The 23,317-nt window shown below is 41.8% G+C and overlaps 1 protein-coding gene across 1 annotated transcript in view; it reads right to left on the bottom strand.

Annotated features, from left to right (window-relative positions):
* The window catches only part of gcn1 (GCN1 activator of EIF2AK4), a 182,798-nt gene that overhangs the window by 93,081 nt on the left and 66,400 nt on the right, over positions 1 to 23,317 (bottom strand). The window contains exons 24-31 of the mRNA XM_072245240.1: positions 22,535 to 22,733; positions 18,553 to 18,708; positions 16,588 to 16,766; positions 11,689 to 11,769; positions 7,430 to 7,573; positions 2,163 to 2,290; positions 1,190 to 1,379; positions 272 to 342 (exon numbers count right to left, since the gene is read on the bottom strand). Coding sequence (XP_072101341.1) covers positions 272 to 342; positions 1,190 to 1,379; positions 2,163 to 2,290; positions 7,430 to 7,573; positions 11,689 to 11,769; positions 16,588 to 16,766; positions 18,553 to 18,708; positions 22,535 to 22,733 — 1,148 coding nt within the window. The remainder of the gene's footprint in view (positions 1 to 271; positions 343 to 1,189; positions 1,380 to 2,162; positions 2,291 to 7,429; positions 7,574 to 11,688; positions 11,770 to 16,587; positions 16,767 to 18,552; positions 18,709 to 22,534; positions 22,734 to 23,317) is intronic.

The following is a 23,317-nucleotide window of genomic DNA, read 5'->3' as shown; positions in this document are numbered from 1 at the left end:
TGAAGCATAAATGGACAACGCTTCAGCTCTTTACAAATTCAAACATTTCTGCCAGGGTGTATCAAACCTCTGTGCATGAACTGAAAGCTTCAATCGCTTGATAGGGAAGAAATCCTGGCCCTGGCAATGTTGCACACATGCCACGAATTAACATACAAAAATAAATTCCAGCTCCGAATGAGGTCAGGGAACATGAAGGTCCACAAAGGACAAAAAGGAGGGAGTGGAAACATTAACTACCTTTCACAATCAAACTCTCAAGACACTGTACCTGGCTTCCCACTGATCAGGTGGAGATTCTGATATTACTCGACCAAGGGCATCCAACACCGGAGGAGGCCTCTGTATAAAACAGATTTAATCAGCGATTACAAGCAATTAAATGTTAACCATTGATAAGCACTCAAAGCATGAATGAAAGAAACCATTTTCAAGTAAATAACTTTTTCTTCCTTGTACATTTCATCCTCCTTAGATGATAGCTTACATCTATTGCAGTATGATATAGACAGCAAACAGTTCCTATGACCTTGATGACACAAATGAGGCGTCTATTTGTGAAGCATCAAATCTCTACCTCTCGAAACTTTCTCATAGCAGTGTCAATACATAAAAACCTCCATATTTCTGTATTTCTAAAAGTTTAAATGTTTGAAAATTAGTACAAGAACATCTAAATTCACCCTACCAATAGCTTTTCAACTCTGCCATAGATGGTCCTGTGAATGGAGGAGGGTTGGCCATGGGGCTAGCAACCCCATCCTGTAAAAACCCAGTGCTACAAATATGCCAACAGAAGATCCAAAGACCTCACTGATGGGAAAGGAAGGATCTCCAATGGGCTACACCCGGGGACATCTTGAAAGATTAGCCCAGGATGAAGGACTCTAGTGAGCTACTATCAACAACCTATGCCCCAGTGGATGTGATGGGCTTAAGTACAATGCCTGTTCACTATCATCTCTTCTTTGATACTTTTGACTCTTGATTTCTCCTCACTGATGTCCTTCTCAACTGTACTTGGTACCATCACCCAAAGGAAACAAGTTGATTTGGGATGAACTGACCACCCTCCCCATTTGGTCCTTTGCATAATCCAGAAAGCGAAGAAAAGCCAGGTATTTTATTTTCCGAACATAGGCAAAAAGCTACTCTATTCTTTTTCTACATTTTTCACAAGTGAGCTTACATAAAGCTTCTCCTGGTAAATTTCAATAAGCTTAGACATCACTCCAGCAGCCTGCTGGTGATACTGTGCCACGGCTTTGGACAGTGCTTCTGCTCCTGCTTGACGTATTGCTTCCTCATGATATATCACATCTTTAATCAGCAGTGAGCAAATGTCTGGCTGCAGCTCCAGCCCCATGGTGTCCCACAACCTGAAACAAAAAAAGGGACGACAGAAGAATACTCAGATGGAGAGTCCCACATTATAGTTTGTCTGATACAAAGCCTTAACATCGGACATAGAAATATCTAGCTCTTAGCTAGATCAATTTTCCTTATTATTAGGCAATTTAATATCTACTAAAAGTATTAACTCTCTAGCCAGATAATGGCACTACCATCCCACTCCTCAAAATGCCACAACTGTACAAATGATTTTCCTCTTTGCTAATATTTATAACATGAACAAATATGCAATTAAATATAAAAGTTTCAGCATCTTGAATACTTTACTTAAAATAACAGTTTTCCATATCATAAATCTTTTATATGGAACCAATGGAGCCATAGAATTTATAGTGCACCTATTATACTCAAAGGAAATCCAATTATTTTACAGATAATTTCACTAACCAGACTAATTAAATTCGTTTTACCAATTGTGGAAAGTAGTACTGTCTCAGCCAGCAACTTCCATTTCTTTTAACTAGCGCCATGGAATCTTTTACAATTAGCTTAGGGAGCAAAGTTTAACATCCCTTCTGGAAGAAGACATCCCCAGAGTTGGTAGCATTTCCTTACTATTGTACTTAAAACCACACCAGCACAAAGAACAATAAAACTATAAATTATAATGACTTCTAGAAGATGGATAATAGATTGGTTTAAGACGTACACAATGTTAACAAAAGGTTAGCCTTGCTACTTTTACTAACATCTTGCAAGGAAACATTAAATTACGAATATTCTCATTTTGAAATACTGCTAGACTTTACTTTTTAGCTTGCATTCTGCTCTCGTCATCCACATCAAACTGGGAAACCCAAAGTCTGCGCAGTAGTTTCAATCCATTCTTCTCATCACTATCTGGTGTGGGCAGCACCATGTTCATCTCCAGCAATCCCTGCAAAACATCAGAGACACAAGATAACTTCCACCATCTACAGAACCTGTTGTAAGCCTCAAAAGAACAAATTGCAGGACTTTAAAAGGTGTCAGTCATAGGTCAGTGATAGTTAGATGTCAAAAGGCTGCAAGTTCACATTTCAGAGACCCAAGTAATAATCGCAAGGTGACAAACTGCATACTGGGGATGATCTCACCATTGTGTAAGTATATAAGACTCAGTTCTGTGTATATGATTCCACTGCACTACAGTGATGTGTAGCAGATAGAATCCTCCTGTGACCCCATCTAGTCAACCATCATCCTTAGAATGCATGGTCTAGTTCACATGAGAGTGCAACTTGTGCAACCCAGTTTTATACTCTAGTGCACCTCAAGGATGTGTGCTCAGTCCAGTGCTCTTCTTTCTCTCTGCACCCACCTATAAATTTGCCAATGGCTTAACTATTGTTGGCAGAATTTCAGAAGGTAATGTGGAGACATGAGTGAGATAGATCAGCAGGCTGATTGGTGTCAAAACAACAACCTTGCACTCAACATCAGTAAGACCAAGGAATTGATTATGGACTTCAGGAAGGGAAGTCGAGGCATCACATTGAGGGACCAGCAGTGGAAAGGGTGAGGAATTCCAAGTTCCTGGGGTCAACATCTCTGGTGATCTATCCTGGGCTCAGCATATTGATGTAATTACAAAGAGCACGACAGCAGCTATATTTCATTAGGAGTTTGAGGAGATTTGGTATGTCACCAAAGACTCTAGCAAATTTCTGCAGTTGTACCATGGAGAGCATTCTGACTGGTTGTATCAGCATCTGGTATGGAGGGGCCACTGCACAGGATGAGGAAAAAGCTGCAAAAGGTTACAAATGTATTTATTATTGTAATTTATAGTGTACTGCTGCTGCAAAACAACAAATTTCATGGCATATGTCAGTGTTAGTAAACCTGATTCTGATTATGGATTGCTGCTCATTTCTCATATTGCTCAATGTAAAGTGGAAGTGCTTTTCACTGGCTAAAGTGTACTTTGAGACACTCCAGTGTAAGCTTTCTCTGCACCTCACGTACCCTCCACAGAAATGGCAAGGCACATACTCAGCGTTAGCTATCCTCATTTATTAAGTTCTGTGAGTCTTTACCTTTCCAATAATACAGAGAATGGAATAGAGTTATGCATGTGCTGTGGATGAAAAGTATTCAAAGTCACAACAGTGATAAATATAAGATCATGAAGATTTCTGCAACTAGAGACTGCCCCTTGAAGATGTCCTTGATGGTGGGGAAGATTGTGCCTGTGATGGAGCTGGCTGAGTCTACAACCTTCTGAGGCTTCCTGTGATCCAGTGCATTGAAGTTTTGATGCACCCAGTCAGGATGCTCCCCACCGTACATCCATAGAAAACAGCTATAGCCTTTGGTGACGTACCAAATCTTTAACTCTGAATGAAGTAGAGCTTCAATCATAAATAATTCCAAGATGTTGACCACTCAGGAACTTAAAGCTGCTCAACCTTTCCACCACTCGCCCCTCAACAATGACTGGTGAGTGTTCTCTCAACTTCCCCTTCCTGAAGTTCACAGTCAATTCCTTGGCCTTGCTGATGTTGAATGTAAGGCCATTGTTGCAACATCACTCAACCAGCCGATCTAGCTCACTCCTGTATGTTTCCTTGTTGCCCTCTGAGATTTTACCAATACCGCTGCCATTTGCAAACATATAAATGGCTTTTGAGCTATGCTCAGCCACAGTCATGAATGTACTGAGAATAGAGAAGTGGGCTATGTACATTTCTTTGAGGTGTGCCTGTGCTGACAGCCAGCTAGATGCTATTACTGATTTGTACTGACTGTGGTCTCCTGGTGAGGAAGTTGAGGACCCAGTTGCAGAAGCCCAGTGGTATACAATGCTGTGTTGTAATCGATATAAAGCAGCCTGACATGTGATTTGCTGTTGTCCATGTGCTCCAAAGCAGAGTGGAGAGTCACTGAAATTGTGTCAGTGGTGTTAAGTGAATTGCAGTAGTCTAGGTTCTTACTCAGGCAGGAGTCAATTCTAGCCATAACCAGCCCACTGAAGCTCTTCATTATGGTACATGTAAGTGCAACCAGTCAATAGTTGCTGAGGCAGCCCACCCTTCTCTACACATTCATCGAGATCTTGGTGAAGTCAGTGACAGTTGCGGCATATTTACTCAGATTCCAGGATAAATCCCTGAATATGATCCAGTCTATTGATTCAAGCCAGTCCTGCACACGTCTCTGCTTCTCTTGTCCATACCTTCACTGTCCTCATCACCGGTGCTGTGGCCCTCAGTCTCCTCCTATTTGCCAGGAGCAGAGTACAGCCAGGCCACTGAACTTGCCAAAGCATAAGCACGGGATGGCATGGCAAGTGTTAGAGTGATCAAGTGTGTTGGCTGCTCTGGTCCTATAAGTGACACGTTGGTGGTAGTTTGTCAGAGACTTCTTCAAGCTGGCTTGGTTGAAATCCCTCACAATGATTGGGAAGGCATCACAGTTGACTCTCTCAGTGCTTCTGATCACGGTGCTCAGCAACTCCAGTGCCAACTTGACACTTTCCAGGGTAGAATTTACACTGCAACCAGGATTATGGCAGAGAACACCCTTGGCAGATAGAATAGAGTACAATCAACTGCCGGACCTTTCAGATTGAGTGAGCAGTACTAAGACAGAACTGCCAGATCTGTGCACCACAGTGAGTTAATCATGAAGCAAAGACCACCTCTACCTAATCCAATGCCTTCAAGCAAACTAATTTCTCTGGACAGGGAAAAAAATCTCCTCCATTATATTGATTTAACAATTACTTGTAACTTTACGCTCCCCTCTCCCACGAATCTGTTTTTTACTCTTCCTTTAAGGGAAATAGGACCTTTCCAATCAAATTGCCTAATTTAGTCTGGTTAAGTGGCACTGAGGTAAAGAATGGCAAAAGATTATGGGCTGATGGCTTATTTCTATTTCTAATGTTCTTACATAAAGGAAGAGATCATAGTGGTGAAAAGCTTGATCTACAACCTACATTTATAGGAAGGTCCTGTGAGAAAGGCAGACATTGGTTAAGGACAATACACCATAAAACTGTGCATTTCCTTACTTAGGGTTTTCTCTCTCCCAATTTATTCCCTGAAACTTGTGGACTGAACCCTATTTTCAACTTTTCTGCTCAATTTACCAGCTGACATCCTCCTCTAGCCTATTGTTTTAATATCTGTATTTTGAATAATGCAGGATTTTTGGATCACATACAAATTTGGAATCATTCCTTCCTTTAAGATTAAGACATCAAGCTCTCTGAAATTCCACCAGAAACGTTGTTTCTGTTAAGATGGGATTAGTATAGATAGGGCTCAAAGGGCAGAGGACCTGCTTCTGTCATGTACAATTCTGATATAACAGCTGCAAACTAATACATTAATCACTCAGTTTTTTCCCCTAAACAAATATGATAATAGCTCCTATTATTTACAATGCTAGTGCATATTTCTTCTAGGTGATTTGAATACGGACACTTTAAAAATATTCTATCCACCATGTCATGATCCTCCCCAATAATATCCTCTGCTTTTGTGAAGATAGACAAGTATTAATTAGAAATCCACATCTTCCATCTCTGTGGAGATGATATTTTTTGGTGTCTTAAGGTCCTTGGTATCCCTGTTTTTTTTTCAGTTCCAGTTCTGTTCAATTTAAAAGTCAAACAGCACAGATCAGTCTCTTCAGCCCAACTTGTCCACTCACAAGTTATGAGTTGTAAGTTTCCCCACATCCCTCTAAATTTTTCCTATTCATGTATCCTAAATGTCTTTTAAACATTATAATTGTACCCCTCTCTACTACTTTCTCCAGCAGCTCAGTTCATATATCCACCATCCTGTGTGGACAATATTGCCTTTCAGATCCCTTAAAAAATTTTCCTCTCTCACATTGTCTAAGCTCTCTGGTTTTAGACTCCCCTACCCTGGGGAAAATCCTCAAATTTATAAACCTCTACACTCAGCCTCTTTTGTTCCGGGAACAAAGTCCCACCTTAGCTCAAACCCTCCAGTCCTGGTACCATCCTTCTGAATCTTTTCTGTACCATTTCCAGCTTACACCCAGACACCCAGAACTGTACACTGTACTCCTCTTAACTTTCTGTGGTGATATGCCTTCATATCAGATGAAGAAATTTACTTTCTTGCCTTATCCCTCCTATTGGATTAGGGTCTAAAATACTATTAAAGTTGTTATTTTTCTTAAAGATAACTTTCTTTATGCTTGCTTGTTCAATATCTTGTTTGTCAGTAAACTTTTTGTAGATTTTCAAGTTTTTTTTTTTGCAGGCCTGAGATGTCATTGCAGTGTAAATCAAAACTTCTCTTGTTGCTCAGACTATTCCTGTCAGAGAAGACCCCTTTAACTAACAAGCTCAAATTAATTTGCAGAATAAAGGGAGAACACGAGATCTCCAGTCCTCTGTCATTTTGCCTTACTTCTCGTTGCCAGTACAGACTGACCCTCTCTGACATGTATTATGATGAATATCTAATAAAAGATTTTTATCTCAATCTTGACTTCTGAAGAACCTTCTGGACAATATAATCCCCAACACACACCCCTTACAATTTTTGCTTTCCTTTCTCTATCTTTCTTAAAATCTCTCCTGTTTATCAAGCTTTTGATCATTACTATTATCTTCTCTACACAAAATGATGAGAAAGCAGAATAGGCTATTTGACTTCTCATAACTGCCCTGCCATTCAAAGAGATTGTGGCTGTGCTATTACTTCAATGCATAAGCACTGTATGCCTCAAATCCCTTAATATCAACATACCTAGTGCTCTGAATAATTCCACAAGAACTTAAATGAATAAATCACTTCAGGAAATACTGAATCCTTCCTATTTTGAAAAGGTTAAGAGATTCCTGAATTTAGGCCTAAAGGTTGAGATCAGAGCTAAAATAATGCAGAATCCTAACATGGTAGGAAAGCTGGAGAATATTACAGAGGTATGGAATAATGAGGCCAAGGAGGGATCTGAACCCAAGCGGATTTTGGAACAAGTGCAGCCACCTAACCAGCATTAGCTTATCAATGTTAAAGAACAAATAAACTAATGGAAGTTGTGTTACCCTTAGAGCAGCATCCCGCACTGCAGAACATGGTGACAGCAGAGCTTGCAAGAGAACATCAATCTCCTCCTGTTCTGCATACGCACATCCTTCCCCTCCACTGCTGCTGGCACACAAAGATGTCAAAGTATTTGAAGCCAGTACCTGAAGAACAGATATAATTTTAAGATTTTACAGTTAAACTGGAACTCACATTTTCCTCTTTATACCTACTTGCTGTTTTCCCAAAGTCATGAACACGTACACTACTTGCAGAATTGGGGAACAAATGTAGAAGATGATAGCACTGTTCAATGGAATTCGTGGAATCTTGCAATGGGAGCCCACCCAACTGTACAGCCTACCAGGTAAGTCACATAGCAGTGTTATCTGTTAATCAATATGCAATGTTATATTTAATACTTTAAATATTCATACCTTCCAAATGCATTGTTCAAATTACCAACCAAAATAGGTGGCTACTTATAACAAAATGGTTAGCTTGCAATCCCAAAGCCCTTTGCTGCCAATTTTCCTGTCATTCTGGCGAAAATTTTAACCAGTACTGAAACAGGTTACCTGAGCATTTACTGTATCTCATTGCTTTTTGTAGAATCGTGGATACATTGACATTTTTGATTCATACAATAGCAACTGAGTTGAGTCAGGCCTCCATCGGTCAGGGTTGACCCTGCATGTTGCGTCCGAGCTGTCTAGATACACCAGACTGGGCAGGACGATATGGAGAGCAAGCTGTTGCCCATGTAGCAAGCTCCCCCTTTCCACATAGCTGATGCGCCCGAAGGATGGCAGAGTCTGATACAGTTTGGTACCAGCAGCATCGCAGGAGCTGCCAGTCAGTGTTGAACTCAACATAGGACCACCTGAGGGACTCCAGCTCTGGATTTCCCACCCGTCAGGGTTCACTCCTGAAGCCTTCCCTATGAGTGGGTATAGCTGCAAGGCAGCGGAGTTTTGAGATCACAGTTTTCCTTCTCCTAGATGAGCTGCCAACCACGGCTGACGAGCCCCATCTGCCTAAAGCCACTGGTTTTAAGGCGTCACTAATATGCCTTTGCCCCTTCTCCTGATAGTAGGAAAGGTTCCAACAATAATGACTATTATCCTACAGTATAACAGTGACTATTGTATGTGGACTTCAATAGAATGAAGTTGCACTGTTATGGATTAAAGGAAAAAAGCAGTATTAGAACCTCATTCAAACAAGCAAAAAATCAAGAGTCCAATGGGACAAACAGTCTACTCAGACCTACTTCATTATCTGCAAATCTCCAAATGCACTTATTTTACTTACAAATTTAATCTCTATCAAGCATGAAAAGACAGAAAAACGCAGTTGAGAGCGATAATGCGGAGAGCCCAGCACATCTGTGAACTTCCCACTATTCAGGACATTTACGAGGACAGGTGTATCAAAAGGGCCCGGAGGATCACTGGGGACCCCAGTCACCCCAACCACAAACTGTTCCAGCTGTTACCATCTGGGAAAAGGTACCACAGCTTATAAGCCAGGACCAACAGACTCTGGGACAGCTTCTTCCACCAGGCCATCAGACTGCTTAATTCATGCTGAAGCAACTGTATTTCTATGTTATACTGATTATCCTGTTGTACATATTTATTATAAATTACAGGTCGACCTTCTATAATCCAGCACCATTGGGACCTGAGGAGTGCCAGATTAGTGAAAATGCCAAAATACAAAAGGATCACATTAAGCAATAGCTAACCCCCTCATCATACCTTTAAAATATCAAGGGATTCAAAATCAGAGAAATCTATACACTATACAGCCTGAAATGCTTTTTCTTTGCAACCATCTACGAAAACAGAGGAGTGCCCCAAAGAATGAACAACAGTTAAATGTTAAAACCCCTAAGTTCCCCGACCCGCTCCCCTCCCTCCCACGTGTAAGCAGCAGCGAGCAACAATCCCCCCCCATCAGCAAAAAATAAAGCACACCCACTACCAGCACTCAAGCATGAGCTAAGTGATAGCAAAGACACAGACTTGCAGTTACCCCAAAGACTACATTGCACTCACAGTTACTGAGGGAATCCTCGTGAGTTTCTTTTCCTCCGCTTAGTAATATGCTTAAATTCAGCGGGTCACCATGTCTGATCTGAGGTCATAGGCAGAAGAGAACGGAGCACCGGCCGGGTGGTGCCGGAGGGCAGTGCGCGACTGCCGGCAGGCGGGCAAGAAGGTGGAGCGACCCAGCGCGCGTCAGCTCCCCCGCTGCTGGCGGGTGAGACAGGTGGGTGCTGGGCGGCCACGCCTCACGCAAATGATATTAATAAATGCAGGAAAACTAGCAGGAATCGGCTGTCTGTGCTTACAAGAGCGCGCCAACACATGAACAGATCTAATGCAAACAAAACAATGCGCAGCAGATTGGTATGTTGGCCCGGAAAATTTGAAATTACAGTTGCGTGTGAAATTTGAAATTAGTGCAGATTATTGAAGGAACCGGATTACAGGTAGTCGGATTAGTGAAAGTCGGCCTGTACTATAAATTGCACATTTAGATGGAGACGTAATGTGAAGATTTTCACTCATGTATATGAAAGGATATATGCAATAAAGTCAACTCAATTCAATAATAAATTAACCATAAGAGTAAACCTGGCAACTATCGGCCTGTGAGTTTGACGTCAGTGGTGGGTAAATTGATGGAAAGTATTCTTAGAGATGGTATATATAATTATCTGGATAGACAGGGTCTGATTAGGAACAGTCAACATGGATTTGTGCGTGGAAGGTCATGTTTGACAAATCTTATTGAATTTTTTGATGAAGTTACTAAGAAAGTTGATGAGGGTAAAATGGTGGATGTTGTCTATATGGACCTCAGTAAGGCCTTTGAAAAGGTTCCACACGGAAGGTTAGTTAGGAAGGTTCAATCATTAGGGATTAATATGGAAGTAGTAAAATGGATTCAGCAGTGGCTAGATGGGAGATGCCAGAGAGTAGTGGTGGATAACTGTGTGTCAGATTGGAGGACGGTGTGTAGCAGTGTGCCTGTGTGGTGTGTAGAGAAAGGTTGAACAAGTTAGGTCTTTATTCTTTGGAGCGTAGAAGGTTGAGGGGGGACTTGATAGAGGTGTTTAAAATTATGAGGGGGATTGATAGAGTTGACGCGGTTAGACTTTTTGCATTGAGAGTGGGGAAGATTCAAACAAGAGGACATGGGTTGAGAGTTAGAGGACAAAAGTTTAGGGGTAACATGAGGGGGAACTTCTTTACTCAGAGAGTGGTAGCTGTGTGGAATGAGCTTCCAGCAGAAGTGGTTGGGGCAGGTTCTATGTTGTCATTTAAAGATAAATTGGATAGATACATGGACAGGAAAGGAATGGAGAGTTATGGGCTGAGTGCAGGTTGGTGGGACTAGGATAGGGTAAGAGTTCGGCACGGACTAGAAGGGCCGAGATGGCCTGTTTCTGTGCTGTAATTGTTATATGGTTATGGCTATAATGCAGACTCAATAGGCCAATGGCCTAATTTCACTCCCATGCCTTATGAACATTACAAATACCTGATACATACAGAATTACAGAATGTAAATTGACTCTAGCCATGAAAGAAGAAATGAGAGTCCAGGGAGACTGGAGTGGAACTAGTTCAAGTAGAAAGGAGGTGTATGAAATTGTGTGTGTGCTATTACTGATCAGATCATGACAATTTAGGGATAAAGGGGAACAGTTCTGAATTATTCACATACTACGACAGTATTCGTGGTCCTTTTGAAAACAACCTTTTTTTAATGCTTTTTATAAGTTATTAGATGAATTAATGAAAGACTAAACTTGTAGTTTAATCATTTGTACTTTTTAAATAAATTCATGTATTTTTCACAGTATGTGGTGGTTTATCCCCACTTTTGGCAGAAAGCAGTAAAGCAGTTACACTAACGATTTATCACCTTTCTCATTTTTCATTGGCTAAGTGTTAGCACATTACCCATGTGATATAATCGTGCAAGCTGTGATTGGTTTATTTTATCTGAGGAATTTCTCTTTGAATGACTCCCTAAAGAAAATAACAGTGATTCAACAGTCCAGAGCAATTTTTCTGGAGTAGAGTTCTACCACAAGCTGTGATATAAAGAACATAACTTTTGTGAATGAAATTATTCCAATGGAGATCAAAAAAGGCAAACTTGTCAGCATGAAGTTAAATAAAACACAAAGCGCATGGAATCACTAAATACAAGGAATGAAATCTTAACCTGCGGTCAGCAGGATGAAGTAGGAGTTTACCTGGAGTCGTGGTGCACCTGTAGCCATGACCCTGGTCAGCAGGAGTAGCATTGCCTTCCGTGGCAGCAGTTCAGGTCCACTCTATCAAAATAATTATCCAATTTAATATTTTAGATGCTGTAAATTAACATTTAATAGTTACGAGTTTGGGCTACAGGCTACTCTAGCACTTGCTTTGTTTTGGACCTTACTCTCTACTTCATCAAGGGTGCTATCAGTAAAGGTTGCTTGCACTTGAAATCAAACACATACACCTAATACCAGGCTGATTATCAGGCCCTATGTTCCTCACCACAACAGTTAGACAATTCACACTGCACGCAACCATATGTGATCACAGTTGAACTAGCATACTCTCCATTCATAATGTCCCATTTGTTCATCTGTCAGCATTTACCAATCATAGCTCCAATAAAACAACACTTATTCCTTTTTATCCTCGAGATACTTTTCATTATTTGTGGCCTCATTCTCCACTCTTGCTTTATATTTAACTTCTCTTGCTTATCTCTCTTCTCTCCTTTCAGCACCCCAGCTCTTGCTTTGAGGTCTTTCCAGTTCTCCAAATATCTCAACTTGGAAGACTGAATGGGCTCAGAAAGATGGGAGCTCGCACTGTTTGTGAAATGAATTTGGACTGTCACAGCTCATTCACTGAGTATCACACATTATTATACTTCAGAAGTTATTTACTGAATATGTAAATAACAGGTAAATAAAGCCTGACAGCAAGAATAAGTACTATTTCTAATAATGTTTTTTTCTTTCACAAATAGCATCAGAGTTTGTAAAGGTCAGGCAAAGATATTGCAATTTAACACAAAACATTTTCACATCACCCCCAGCAACTGGGAGGAAGTAGTCCATGTTACAGCATGTCCAAAGAAACTCTCAGAAAACCAGCAAAGAGAAACTTCAGTCAGAGAAAGCAAAAAAAAAACAGCTTAAGGTTAAGCTTTTTTTAAACCTTCCCTTCTTTGACCAGTAACCAACCCAGACATCAGAAGTTTGAGAGAGGGGATTTCACTCAGGTCCACTGCCCGAGTAGAAAATGGCAGTAATCACGAACAGGAGGTTCTGTGGAAGAGAACAAGAATCCCAGATGGCATGTTGCCTCCCATGTACCAGGGTCCAGGACATTTCAGATTGAGTCCTCAGCATTCTTAAGTGGGAGGGTGAACACCAAAGGTCATGGACTTTCCGCTCCCCACATGCTTCTCACCTCTCAATCGTCTCGACCCATCTTCCTCAACCCTCTCTTCTCGCTTCCCCAAACACTCACCTCTCCTTCATTGCAGGTACCAATGACATGGGTAGGATGAGTGACAAGGTTTTGTAAAGACAGTTCAGGGAGTTAGGTCCTAAGTTAAGGGCAGGACCTCCAGGGCTGTGATCTCAAGATTGCTACATGTGCCATGTGCAGGTGACGCCAGAACTAGGAAGATTATACAGTTTAATATGTGACTAAGGAGTTGGTTTAGGAGGGACAACACAAGATTTCTGGATCATTGGGCTCTCTTCCAGAGCTACATATATTTCAATGCAAGAAATATCACAGGAAAGGCAGATGAGCTCAAGACATGGATCAACACCTAGGAATATGATATTGTAGCTGTTAGTGAGAATTGGTTGGAGGGGCAGGACTGGCAGCTCAATATTCTGGGGTCCTGTTGTCTTAGATGGGACAGAGCAGGAGGGATTAAAGGAGAATGGCTGATGTTACTTGTCAGGGAAAGTGTCACGGCAGTGCTCAGTCAGGACAGACTGGAGAACTCAAATAGTGGCACGTTATGGGTGGAAGTGAAAAATAAGAAAGGTATGACCACATAATGGGACTATGTTACAGACCACCCAAAAGCCCAAGGATTTAGAGGAACAAATTTGTAAAGAGATTGCCACAGAATGTTGCAAGAAACATAATGTTGTTGTAGTAGGTGACTTTAACTTTCCACATATTGACTGGGACTCCCATATTGTAAAAGAACTAGATGGGATAGAGTTTTTTTTTAAGATTATGAGGACACGCAGTCCTCGTTTATTGTGATTTAGTAATGCATGCATTAAGAAATGATACAATTAGTAAGGTATTTGATAAAGTCCCCTTGGGAGGTTGGTTAAGAAGGTTCAGTCGCACAGCATTCAATATGAGGTTGTAAAATGGAAGACGTTGGCTTTGTGTGAGAAGCCAGAGAGAGGTAGCAGAGGTTTGCCTCTCTAACTGGAGGCCTGTGACTAGTGGTGTGCTGCTGGTATTGGTACTGCGTCTCTTGCTGTTTGTCATTGATGTCAATGATCTGGATGATAATGTGGTTAACTGGATTAGCAAAATTTGTGGGTGATACCAAGATTGGGGATGTGGTGGACAGTGAGGAAGGCTATCTTGGCTTGCAGAGCGATCTGCATCAGCTGGAAAAATGGGCTGAAAAATGGCAGGTGGAATTTAATGGAGACAAGTGTAAGGTTTCACACTTCAGCAGGACCAACCGGGGTAGGAGGTCTTTCACAGTGAACGGCAGGGCACTGAGAGGACGGAAGAAGAAAGATCTGGGAATACAGGCCCAGGCCCATAATTCACTGAAAGTGGTATCACAGAGAGAGAGGGTAAAGAAAGCTTTTGGCACCATGGCCTTCATAGATCAATGCACCGAGTACAGAAGATGGGATGTTATGATGAAGTTGTATAGGATATTGGTGAGGCCTAATTTAGAGTACTGTGTGCAGTTTTGGTCACCTACCTACTTGAAAGATGTAAATAAGGTTGAAAGAGTAGAGAAAATTTACAAGGATGTTGTCGGGTCTAGAGGACCTGAGTTGTAAGGAAAGATTGAACAGGTTAGGTCTGTAAACGCAAGCAGACTTTTTCCATTGAGCGCAAACACGAGGAAATCTGCAGATGCTGGAATTTCAAGCAACGCACATAAAAGTTGCTAGTGTCCTGACGAAGGGTCTTGGCCGAAACGTCGACTGTACCTCTTCCTAGAGATGCTGCCTGGCCTGCTGCGTTCACCAGCAACTTTGACGTGTGTTGCTTTTTCCATTGAGGTTGGGTGGGGCTACAACCAGAAGTCATGGCTTAAGTGTGAAAGGTGAGAAGATTAAGGGGAACATGAGGGGAAACTTCTTCACAGAGGGACGTGAAGGTGTGGAACGAGCTGCCAGCAAAAGTGGTGCATGCAAGCTCAATTTCAATCATTAAAAGAAGTTTGGATAGGTACACAGATGGTAGGGATATGGAGGGAAATGGTCCCAGCGCAGGTTGATGGGAGTAGGCAGTTTAAATGGTTTCGGGATGGACTAGATGGGCCTGGTTCTGTGCTGTACTTCTCTATGACTAAACAAATGTGAACACAATCCCTGCATGGCCAAGATCTTGTCAGCCAGGTTTGCTGGTCCTACTGCAAGTTGGAGATCTATTCAGATATTGAGAACTCCTGCAAAAAGAAACAGCTCTTTGTTGTAATAAATGTACAGCAGAAAGATGAATAGACTCCATTCAAAATAAATTATTCATTTTGTTACCACTTTGCTGAGAGAATTGATGAATTGGATCATGAACAAAGTACTTCAGAGATCCATCAGTGCAAACCAACTCCACAAATGTACCGATCCCCCACCGACTCCCCAAATATATCACCAATTCCACAAGTGTACCGATCCATCAACACCAACTCCCCAAATGTACCGATCCCTAACCGGCTCCACAAATATATCACCGATTCCACAAGTGTACCGATCCATCACCACAGACTCCCCAAATATACCGATCCACCACCGACTCCCCAAATGTACCGATCCCCCACCGACTCCCCAAATGTACCGATCCCCCACCGACTCCACAAATGTGCCGATCCCCCACCGACTCCACAAATGTGCCGATCCCCCGCCGACTCCACAAATGTGCCGATCCCCCACCGACTCCCCAAATATGTCACCGATTCCACAAGTGGACCGATCCATCAACACCAACTCCACAAATGTACCGATCCCCCACCGACTCCCCAAATGTACCAATCCCCTGCCGACTCCCCAAATGTACCGATCCCCCGCCGACTCCACAAATATGTCACCGATTCCACAAGTGTACCGAGCCATCACCACCGACTCCCCAATGTACTGATCCCCCACCGACTCCCCAAATGTACCAATCCCCTGCCGACTCCCCAAATGTACCGATCCCCCGCCGCCTCCACAGATGTACCGATCCCCCGACTCCCCAAATATATCACCGATTCCACAAGTGTACCGATCCATCACCACCGACTCCCCAATGTACCGATCCCCCACCGACTCCCCAATGTACCGATCCCCCACCAACTCCCCAAAAGTACTGATCCCCCACCGCCTCCACAAATGTACCGATCCCCCACCGACTCCCCAATGTACCGATCCCCCACCGACTCCACAAATGTACCGATCCCCCACCGACTCCCCAAAAGTACCGATCCCCCACCGCCTCCACAAATGTACCGATCCCCCACCGACTCCCCAATGTACCGATCCCTCACCGACTCCCTAAGTGTACCGATCCCCCGACTCCACAAATGTACCGATCCCTCACCAACTCCACAAATGTACCGATCCCTCACCGACTCCCCAAGTGTAATGATCCCTCACCGACTCCCCAAGCGTACCGATCCCCCGACTCCACAAATGCACCGATCCCTCACTGACTCCCCAAACGTACCGATCCCCCGACTCCACAAGTGTACCCATCCCCCACCACAAACTAATCCTCAGGATGTTTTGAAACAACTCATTTAGAAAATGCTTATAGATACATTAATAACACCAAACGCACAGATTCACTCTTTGCTACGTTCAAGGCAATTTTGTACAATAACTTTACAACATATGTGCATTATTTTTTCATAAGACTGAAAGGAAATACATAAATGTTACCTCATCAATCAGTTGAGAGCTGTCAGTTGTTGATCGGAGCTGAGCATGTTCATTGATTATTTGAAGTGCCTGAATCAACATTCCCTCCTTTTCCTCACTGTCGTTCACTGTGTCTGTTAAGACCATCTTTAACAACGGGAAGCAATATGCAAAGGCAGGAGCTGTAAGGGGCTTCACATCTGCAAGAGATGATAAAAAGTGAATGACATTCAAAGTGGTATTCAAAGCCTGTTTTCTAGAAGCTCAATTCCCCCCCCCCAAAAAAAAATCAGTTCAACTAATAGGCATAGAGAAAATGCTACAGATGTCCAACTTGCAGTGCTATAAAAAGTATTTGCCCTCCCCTGGAAGTTTTCATATTTTATTGTTTTACAAAATTGAATCAGTGGATTTAATTTGATGTTTTTGCACTGATCAACAGAAAAAGACTCTTTTGTGTCGAAGTGAAAACAGATCTCTACAAAGTGATCTAAATTAATTACAAATATAAATCAGAAAATAATTGCTCGCATAAGTATTCACCCCCTTTAATATGACACACCAAATCATCACTGGTGCAGCCAATTGGTTTTAGAAGTCACATAATTAGTTAAATGGAGATCACCTGTGTGCAGTCAAGGTGTTTCAATTGATTGTAGTAAAAATACACCTGTGTCTGGAAGGTCCAACTGCTGGTGAGTTGGTATCCTGGCAAAAACTACACCATGAAGACAAAAGGACACTCCAAGCAACTCCGCGAATAGATTATTGAAAAGCACAAGTCAGGAGATGGATACAAGAAAATTTCCAAGTCACTGAATATCCCTTGGAGTACAGTTTAGTCAATCACCAAGAAATAGAAAGAGAGTGGCAAAGAGAAAGCCACTTGGAAAAAAAAAAAAATTCACATGAAACCTTGGCTAGAGTTTGCCAGAAGGCATGTGGGAGACTCTGAGATCGGTTGGAAGAAGGTTCTATGGTCTGTTGAAACCAAAATTGATGGTTTTGGCCATTGTGCTAAATGCGCCAAACACCGCACATCATCAAATACACACCATCCCTACCATGAAGCATGGTGGTGGCTGCATCATGCTGTGGTGATGCTTCACTGCAGCAGGCCCCAGAAGACTTGTGAAGGTAGAGGGTAAAATGAATGCAGGGAAATCCCAAAGGGAAACTTGATGCAACCTGCAAAAGAACTGCAACTTGGGAGAAGATTTGTTTTCCAGCAAGACAACAGCCCCAAGCATAAAGCCAAAGCTGCACAGGAATGGCTTGAAAACAACAAAGTTACTGTCCTGGAGTGGCCAAGTCAGAGTATAGACCTCAACCCAATTGCGAATTTTCAAGTCCAGCCACAAAGGACTGTTCACTCAAGATCCCCATGCAATCTGACAGAGCTTGAGCAGTTTTGTAAGAAAAATGGGGAAAATTTGTAGTGTCCAGATGTGCAAAGCAGATAGAGACCTATCCAAACAGAGGCTGCCAAAGGTGCATCTACTAAATACTGACTTGAAGGGGGTGAATACTTATGCAATCAATTATTTTGTGTTTAATACATAATTAATTTAGATCACTTTGCAGAGATCTGTTTTCACCTTGACATGAAAGTTTTCTTCTGTTGATCAGTGTCAAAAAAGTGCCAAATTAAATCCATTGCGATTCAATGTTGTGAAATAATAAAACATGAAAGCTTCCGGTGGGGGTGGGAGGGGGAATACTTTTTATAGACACTGTACATTAGAGATTCAGCATGTCATGTAAATATGTACAAGACATGGACCTTCTAACTGGACTATAAACTTAACTTCGAATCATACAACTGCCAACATAGGAATTAATGAGAAGAAAAGGTATATTTATTAATTGAAACTGTTTTTATTATCATTAAATTTAGATTTATATTTATTTAGAACTAAAGGTCACTCAGTTTAATAAGAGATGACCACAAAAAAGCACTGCAATTTCACTATGTGAATGACATACCTGCCTCAACTTTGTCAGCACGATTGGGCACAGTACGTGAACGCAACAGACACACAGCACGGGCAGTAGCTGTTAGGAGTTCTTCTTGACACCAAGCTTCATTCAACTTGCATGCAGGTTTTACCAGCCGGAGCGTCACATTGCCAACCAGGCAGCCTGAATCAAAAACAGAACGCAAAATCATTTGCCATCATGGAGTTGTGAAGCACTGCAGGCACTGCCCACGAGTGCCCCTCTTCTGGAAGTAGTCTTAACATAATAATGGTTGCTCCTATGTAATAATGGTTTCACTTTCCCATAACATTTCTTTATCATTTGGTGCTATCATTTGGCAGTAACTTTTGATAGACTGCACCCCATTGCTATCCTAAGGCAGTGGTCCCCAACCTCTGGAGCACGGACCGATGTCGCCTCTTATCTGGGCCGACACTTACGTGCCGGGCGGCACCTAATTAATTAGCTTGTTTATTTCGGCTTTTTTCTTAAAGAGGTGCTGGGTGCGTCCCGGCTACCACTGCATTCTTTGAGGCCCGGTACCGGTCTACGGCCCGGAGGTTGGGGGCCACTGTCCTAAAGAATGCATACCAGTGTCTCTTAGGTTAAGGAGATCTAGCTTATTATCAAGCACTTTAACAAACTTCTACAAATGCCCTGGTTTGCATCATGGTCTGGTTTGGCAATTCAAATGAGAAGGAATGTAATAAAATGTGAAGAGTAGTGGACTCTGCCCAATACATCATAGGACCATCACTCTCCACCATTGGGAGGTGCTGCTTTAAGGCAGCAAAAATCTATCAAAGATTTCCACCATCTGGGTCATGCCATCTTCAGGAGGTACAGAAGCCTGAAAACTCACAAAACTAAGATCAAAAATAGTTATAGTACTTCCCTTCAACCATTTGGTTCCTAAACCTACCAGTAAAATCCTAAACACTATCATCATATTGATCACTTTGCACTAAAAGACTTTTGCTCTAATTGTATTTTCTTGTAAAAATTGTGCATAGAGAGAGCACTATTGCAGAGGTCCTTTAGTATTTCTAGTCCATCTGAAGTGTTTTTCAGCCTAGTCCCATCTACCCACACCCAGATTATAGCCCTCCATATTCCTCTCATCCACGTACCTACCTAAACTTCTTCAATGTTGCATTTGAACCCATATCTAACACTTCCACTGGCAGCTCGTCCACACTAGCACCACCGAGTGAAGAAATTCCTCAAGTTCATAGTCATACTTTATTGATCCCGAAGGAAACTGGGTTTCGTTACAGTTGCACCAACCAAGAATAGAGTATAGATAATATTAAACCATAAATAATTAAATAATATGTAAATTATGCCAGGAAATAAGTCCAGGACCAGCCTATTGGCTCAGGGTGTCTGACCCTTCAAGGGAGGAGTTGTAAAGTTTGATGGCCCAGGCAGGAATGACTTCCTATGACGCTCAGTGTTGCATCTCGGTGGAATGAGTCTCTGGCTGAATGTACTCCTGTGCCCAACCAGTACATTATGTAGTGCTTGGGAGACATTGTCCAAGATGGCATGCAACTTGAATATTCTCCTTAAATATTTTACCTTTAGCCTTAAAACTATGACCAGTGCTCCAGTCTCACACAACCTCAGGGAAAAAGCCTGCATATATTTTCCCTATTTAAACCCCTGATAATTGTGTACACACCCGTAAGATCTCACTTCACTCTCCTGTGCTCCAGGGTATAAAGTACTACCTTATACATTCTTTCCCTATAAGATAGGTTCTCAAGTCCCAGCAACATAGTTGTAAATTTTCTCTGCATCCTTTCAAGCTTATTGATACGTTTCCTGTACGTTGGAGTGCAGAACCGCACAAAATACTCCAAATTTGGTCTCACCAACATCTTATACAACTTCAACATAACATCACAACACTTGTATTCAATGCTCTGATTTATGAAAGCCAACATACCAAAAGTTCTCTTCATGACCCAATCTACTTGAGACGTGACCTTAATGGAATTATGGATCTGTACACTCAGATTCCTTTGTTCTACACCACATCTCAGTGCCCTACCATTCACTATGCAAGTCCTACACTGGTCTGTCCTGTCAAAGTGCAACACCTCACACTTGTCTGCATTAAATGCCATCTGCTGTTTTTCGGCCCATTTTTCCAGTTGGCCCAGATCCTGCTGCAAACTTTGATAAGTCTTCCTTGCTCTCCAATATGTCCTAATTGTGGTGTCATATGCAAATTTGTTGATCCATTTTACCACATCATCTAAATAATTAATGTACTTGACAAACAACAACGGACCTAGCACCAATACCTGCGGCACATCACTAGCCAAAGACCTCCAGTCAGGGAGACAGCCATCTATTAACTCTGACTTCTGCTAATCCAATGCTGAATCCAATTTACTCCTTCATCCTGAACACCAAGCGACTTAACCTTCTGGACCAACTTTTATTCATTTATGTTTGCCTTGTGAATACTGCTTACAAGATGCTATAGGCACATAATGCTGCTGCAAGTTAGTTTTTCACTACATGCATGTGCATATGGCAATGAATTCACCTTAACAAATCACTCAGAGATTCACTTCTGACGGGATTATCAATATTTTCATAAATTAGGCAATAATTATATTACAGGTTTTTATGACAATATTTCTACCTAGTGAGAAAAAAACTATATATAGAGCTTAGAAAGTAGGCTTTATTGAAGAAACAAGCTGCTGAAATGAATATAGCTGGACTGCATTCATTTAACAGGAAAAGCTTGCATAAGGCAGTAAAGGCATTCTGGAATATCTAAACCAGACAGAGAAAGTGGACAGCTCCACTCCATTCTCTTGCTGTGGAACTTTGAAGAGCTATTTCGATGATTTAGTGCAAAAAAGACTCTACCTCCAGTTTCCCACTATTGAGATCACAAAGGAAGTTAATTTGAGATTGTGTGGAGGTTCGACATCGGGCAGAAGATTAGTACATGGCTAGTGGTGGGGTTAGCCACTACCCCTAAGGACATTAGCTTCACATCCAACCTGCTGACAATCAATATTAATGGCAAGTAAAGACAGAAACTAACCTATTCCATAAAAGTTTAGAATGAAATGTGAAGCATACAGAAGTCCAACAGAACCTGATAAAATAGATGTGAAGTTGATGTTTCCCTTGGCTGTGCTGTCTACAGTTGGGAGGCGGGGATCACAAATTCAAGAAATGGGACTAGCCATTTAAGACTGAAATGAGAAGAAATGCCTTTACCCAGAGCACAATGAATCTTTGGAATACTTTGCCCAAGTAGAGGCTCAGTTACAGACTATATTCAAAACAGAGACAGAAAGATTTTTCACCATTAAGAAATTCAAGGGATCTAACAAAGTAGTGCTTGAAAGTGGTACTCAGATGAAAGATCAGCCCTAATCTTAATGAACAGCAGAGCATGCAAAGGGCTGTCATGGCCTCCTCGTCCAGATTTTGTGTCATCTGAAACAAATTTGATTACTCTGCAAAGAAATTTTTCATATTCTAGTAATGGTCTTGCTAGGGAAAGGAGATCTTATTAACAAGTTAATTCACACAAGTTTAAAGTCAGCAATATCCATTGAGCTCATATGGGTGACAGAACTTTCTACATACCATTAAACAAATATTGTACACCACCTGATGTAACTGCTCATACCCAGCAGTCTCCATATTTCAGAGCACTGTATGCACTGCCAATTTAAGCCAAGTCATCTGCTCCAATCTGGATTTGGCTTTCCAAATCTGGAAGTTTCGGCACCCTTTGCCTTAAAGTAATGATACAACTCCCTCCCAAACTGCACTCTAGGAATACCTTCACCAGAAGATATTTTGTTCAAGAATGCAACAGTACTATCATATCAATGGAACTATGGGATGGACAACAAATACCAACAAAGTTCCAGTCCCAAAAAATGCACAAATACAAAATAAGATCAGCCATTAATTTCAGGATAAATTGGTGACTAATACATACCCAGGTTTTTTAGATCTGCGGAAAAGACACACGGACTCAAAGCCAGGAATGTTTCTTTAAGTCTTGGAGCAACTAGCGGTGATTGGAACAGTGGCAGGAACACATGAATGAGAGCAGGAATCTGCTGTGATAAACCACATGGGTTCTTCTTGATGACTTTGTTCAGTACGTTCAGAGCAGACTGTAAATCTTCATCCAACTGTGTGGGAACATGAGATTGGAAACCATTTCTTCAAAAGCTCATAAATTTTGGCCACAGTTTGTCAGTGTAAGGAGAACAGATATTCAAATGTAGAATAGCAGCCCAGCAATATTTTGCATACACAACGCAGATGTGATCTGAAACCAGCTCTGGCAGAAGATGTGCATTCACATAATGTAACACAGGAATTAGCAACTCTATATCACTCCCAAAAAAAAACTTTTACTCCTGCATAACAGATAACCTTCAATCCAAGTCCTTCAGCAGTCCGGAAGACTATAGGATCATAACCACACATGGTCACTTTCTGGGTTTTTTTGTATCACGATTAATTAATTCCCATTTGACCTCTCCCACCAACTCTCTAAGTGTTTACCTTCAAATATTTATCCAATTTCTTCTACCATAACACCATAAGATACAGGAGCAGAATTAGTCCATATGGCCTATGTGTATGCCCCGCCATTCAATCATGGTTTTTTATCAACCCTGCCTTCTCCCCATAACCTTTATCCCACCCAACCCGTACCAATCAATAACCTAACAATCTCTGCCTTAAATGCACCCGATGACCTGACCAG

The sequence above is a fragment of the Mobula birostris genome, chromosome 2 (assembly GCF_030028105.1).
Source record: "Mobula birostris isolate sMobBir1 chromosome 2, sMobBir1.hap1, whole genome shotgun sequence".
In the NCBI taxonomy this organism is placed as follows: domain Eukaryota; kingdom Metazoa; phylum Chordata; class Chondrichthyes; order Myliobatiformes; family Myliobatidae; genus Mobula; species Mobula birostris.
The sequence above is the reverse complement of the archived record's forward strand: the minus strand, read 5'-3'. Positions and strand labels throughout refer to the sequence as shown.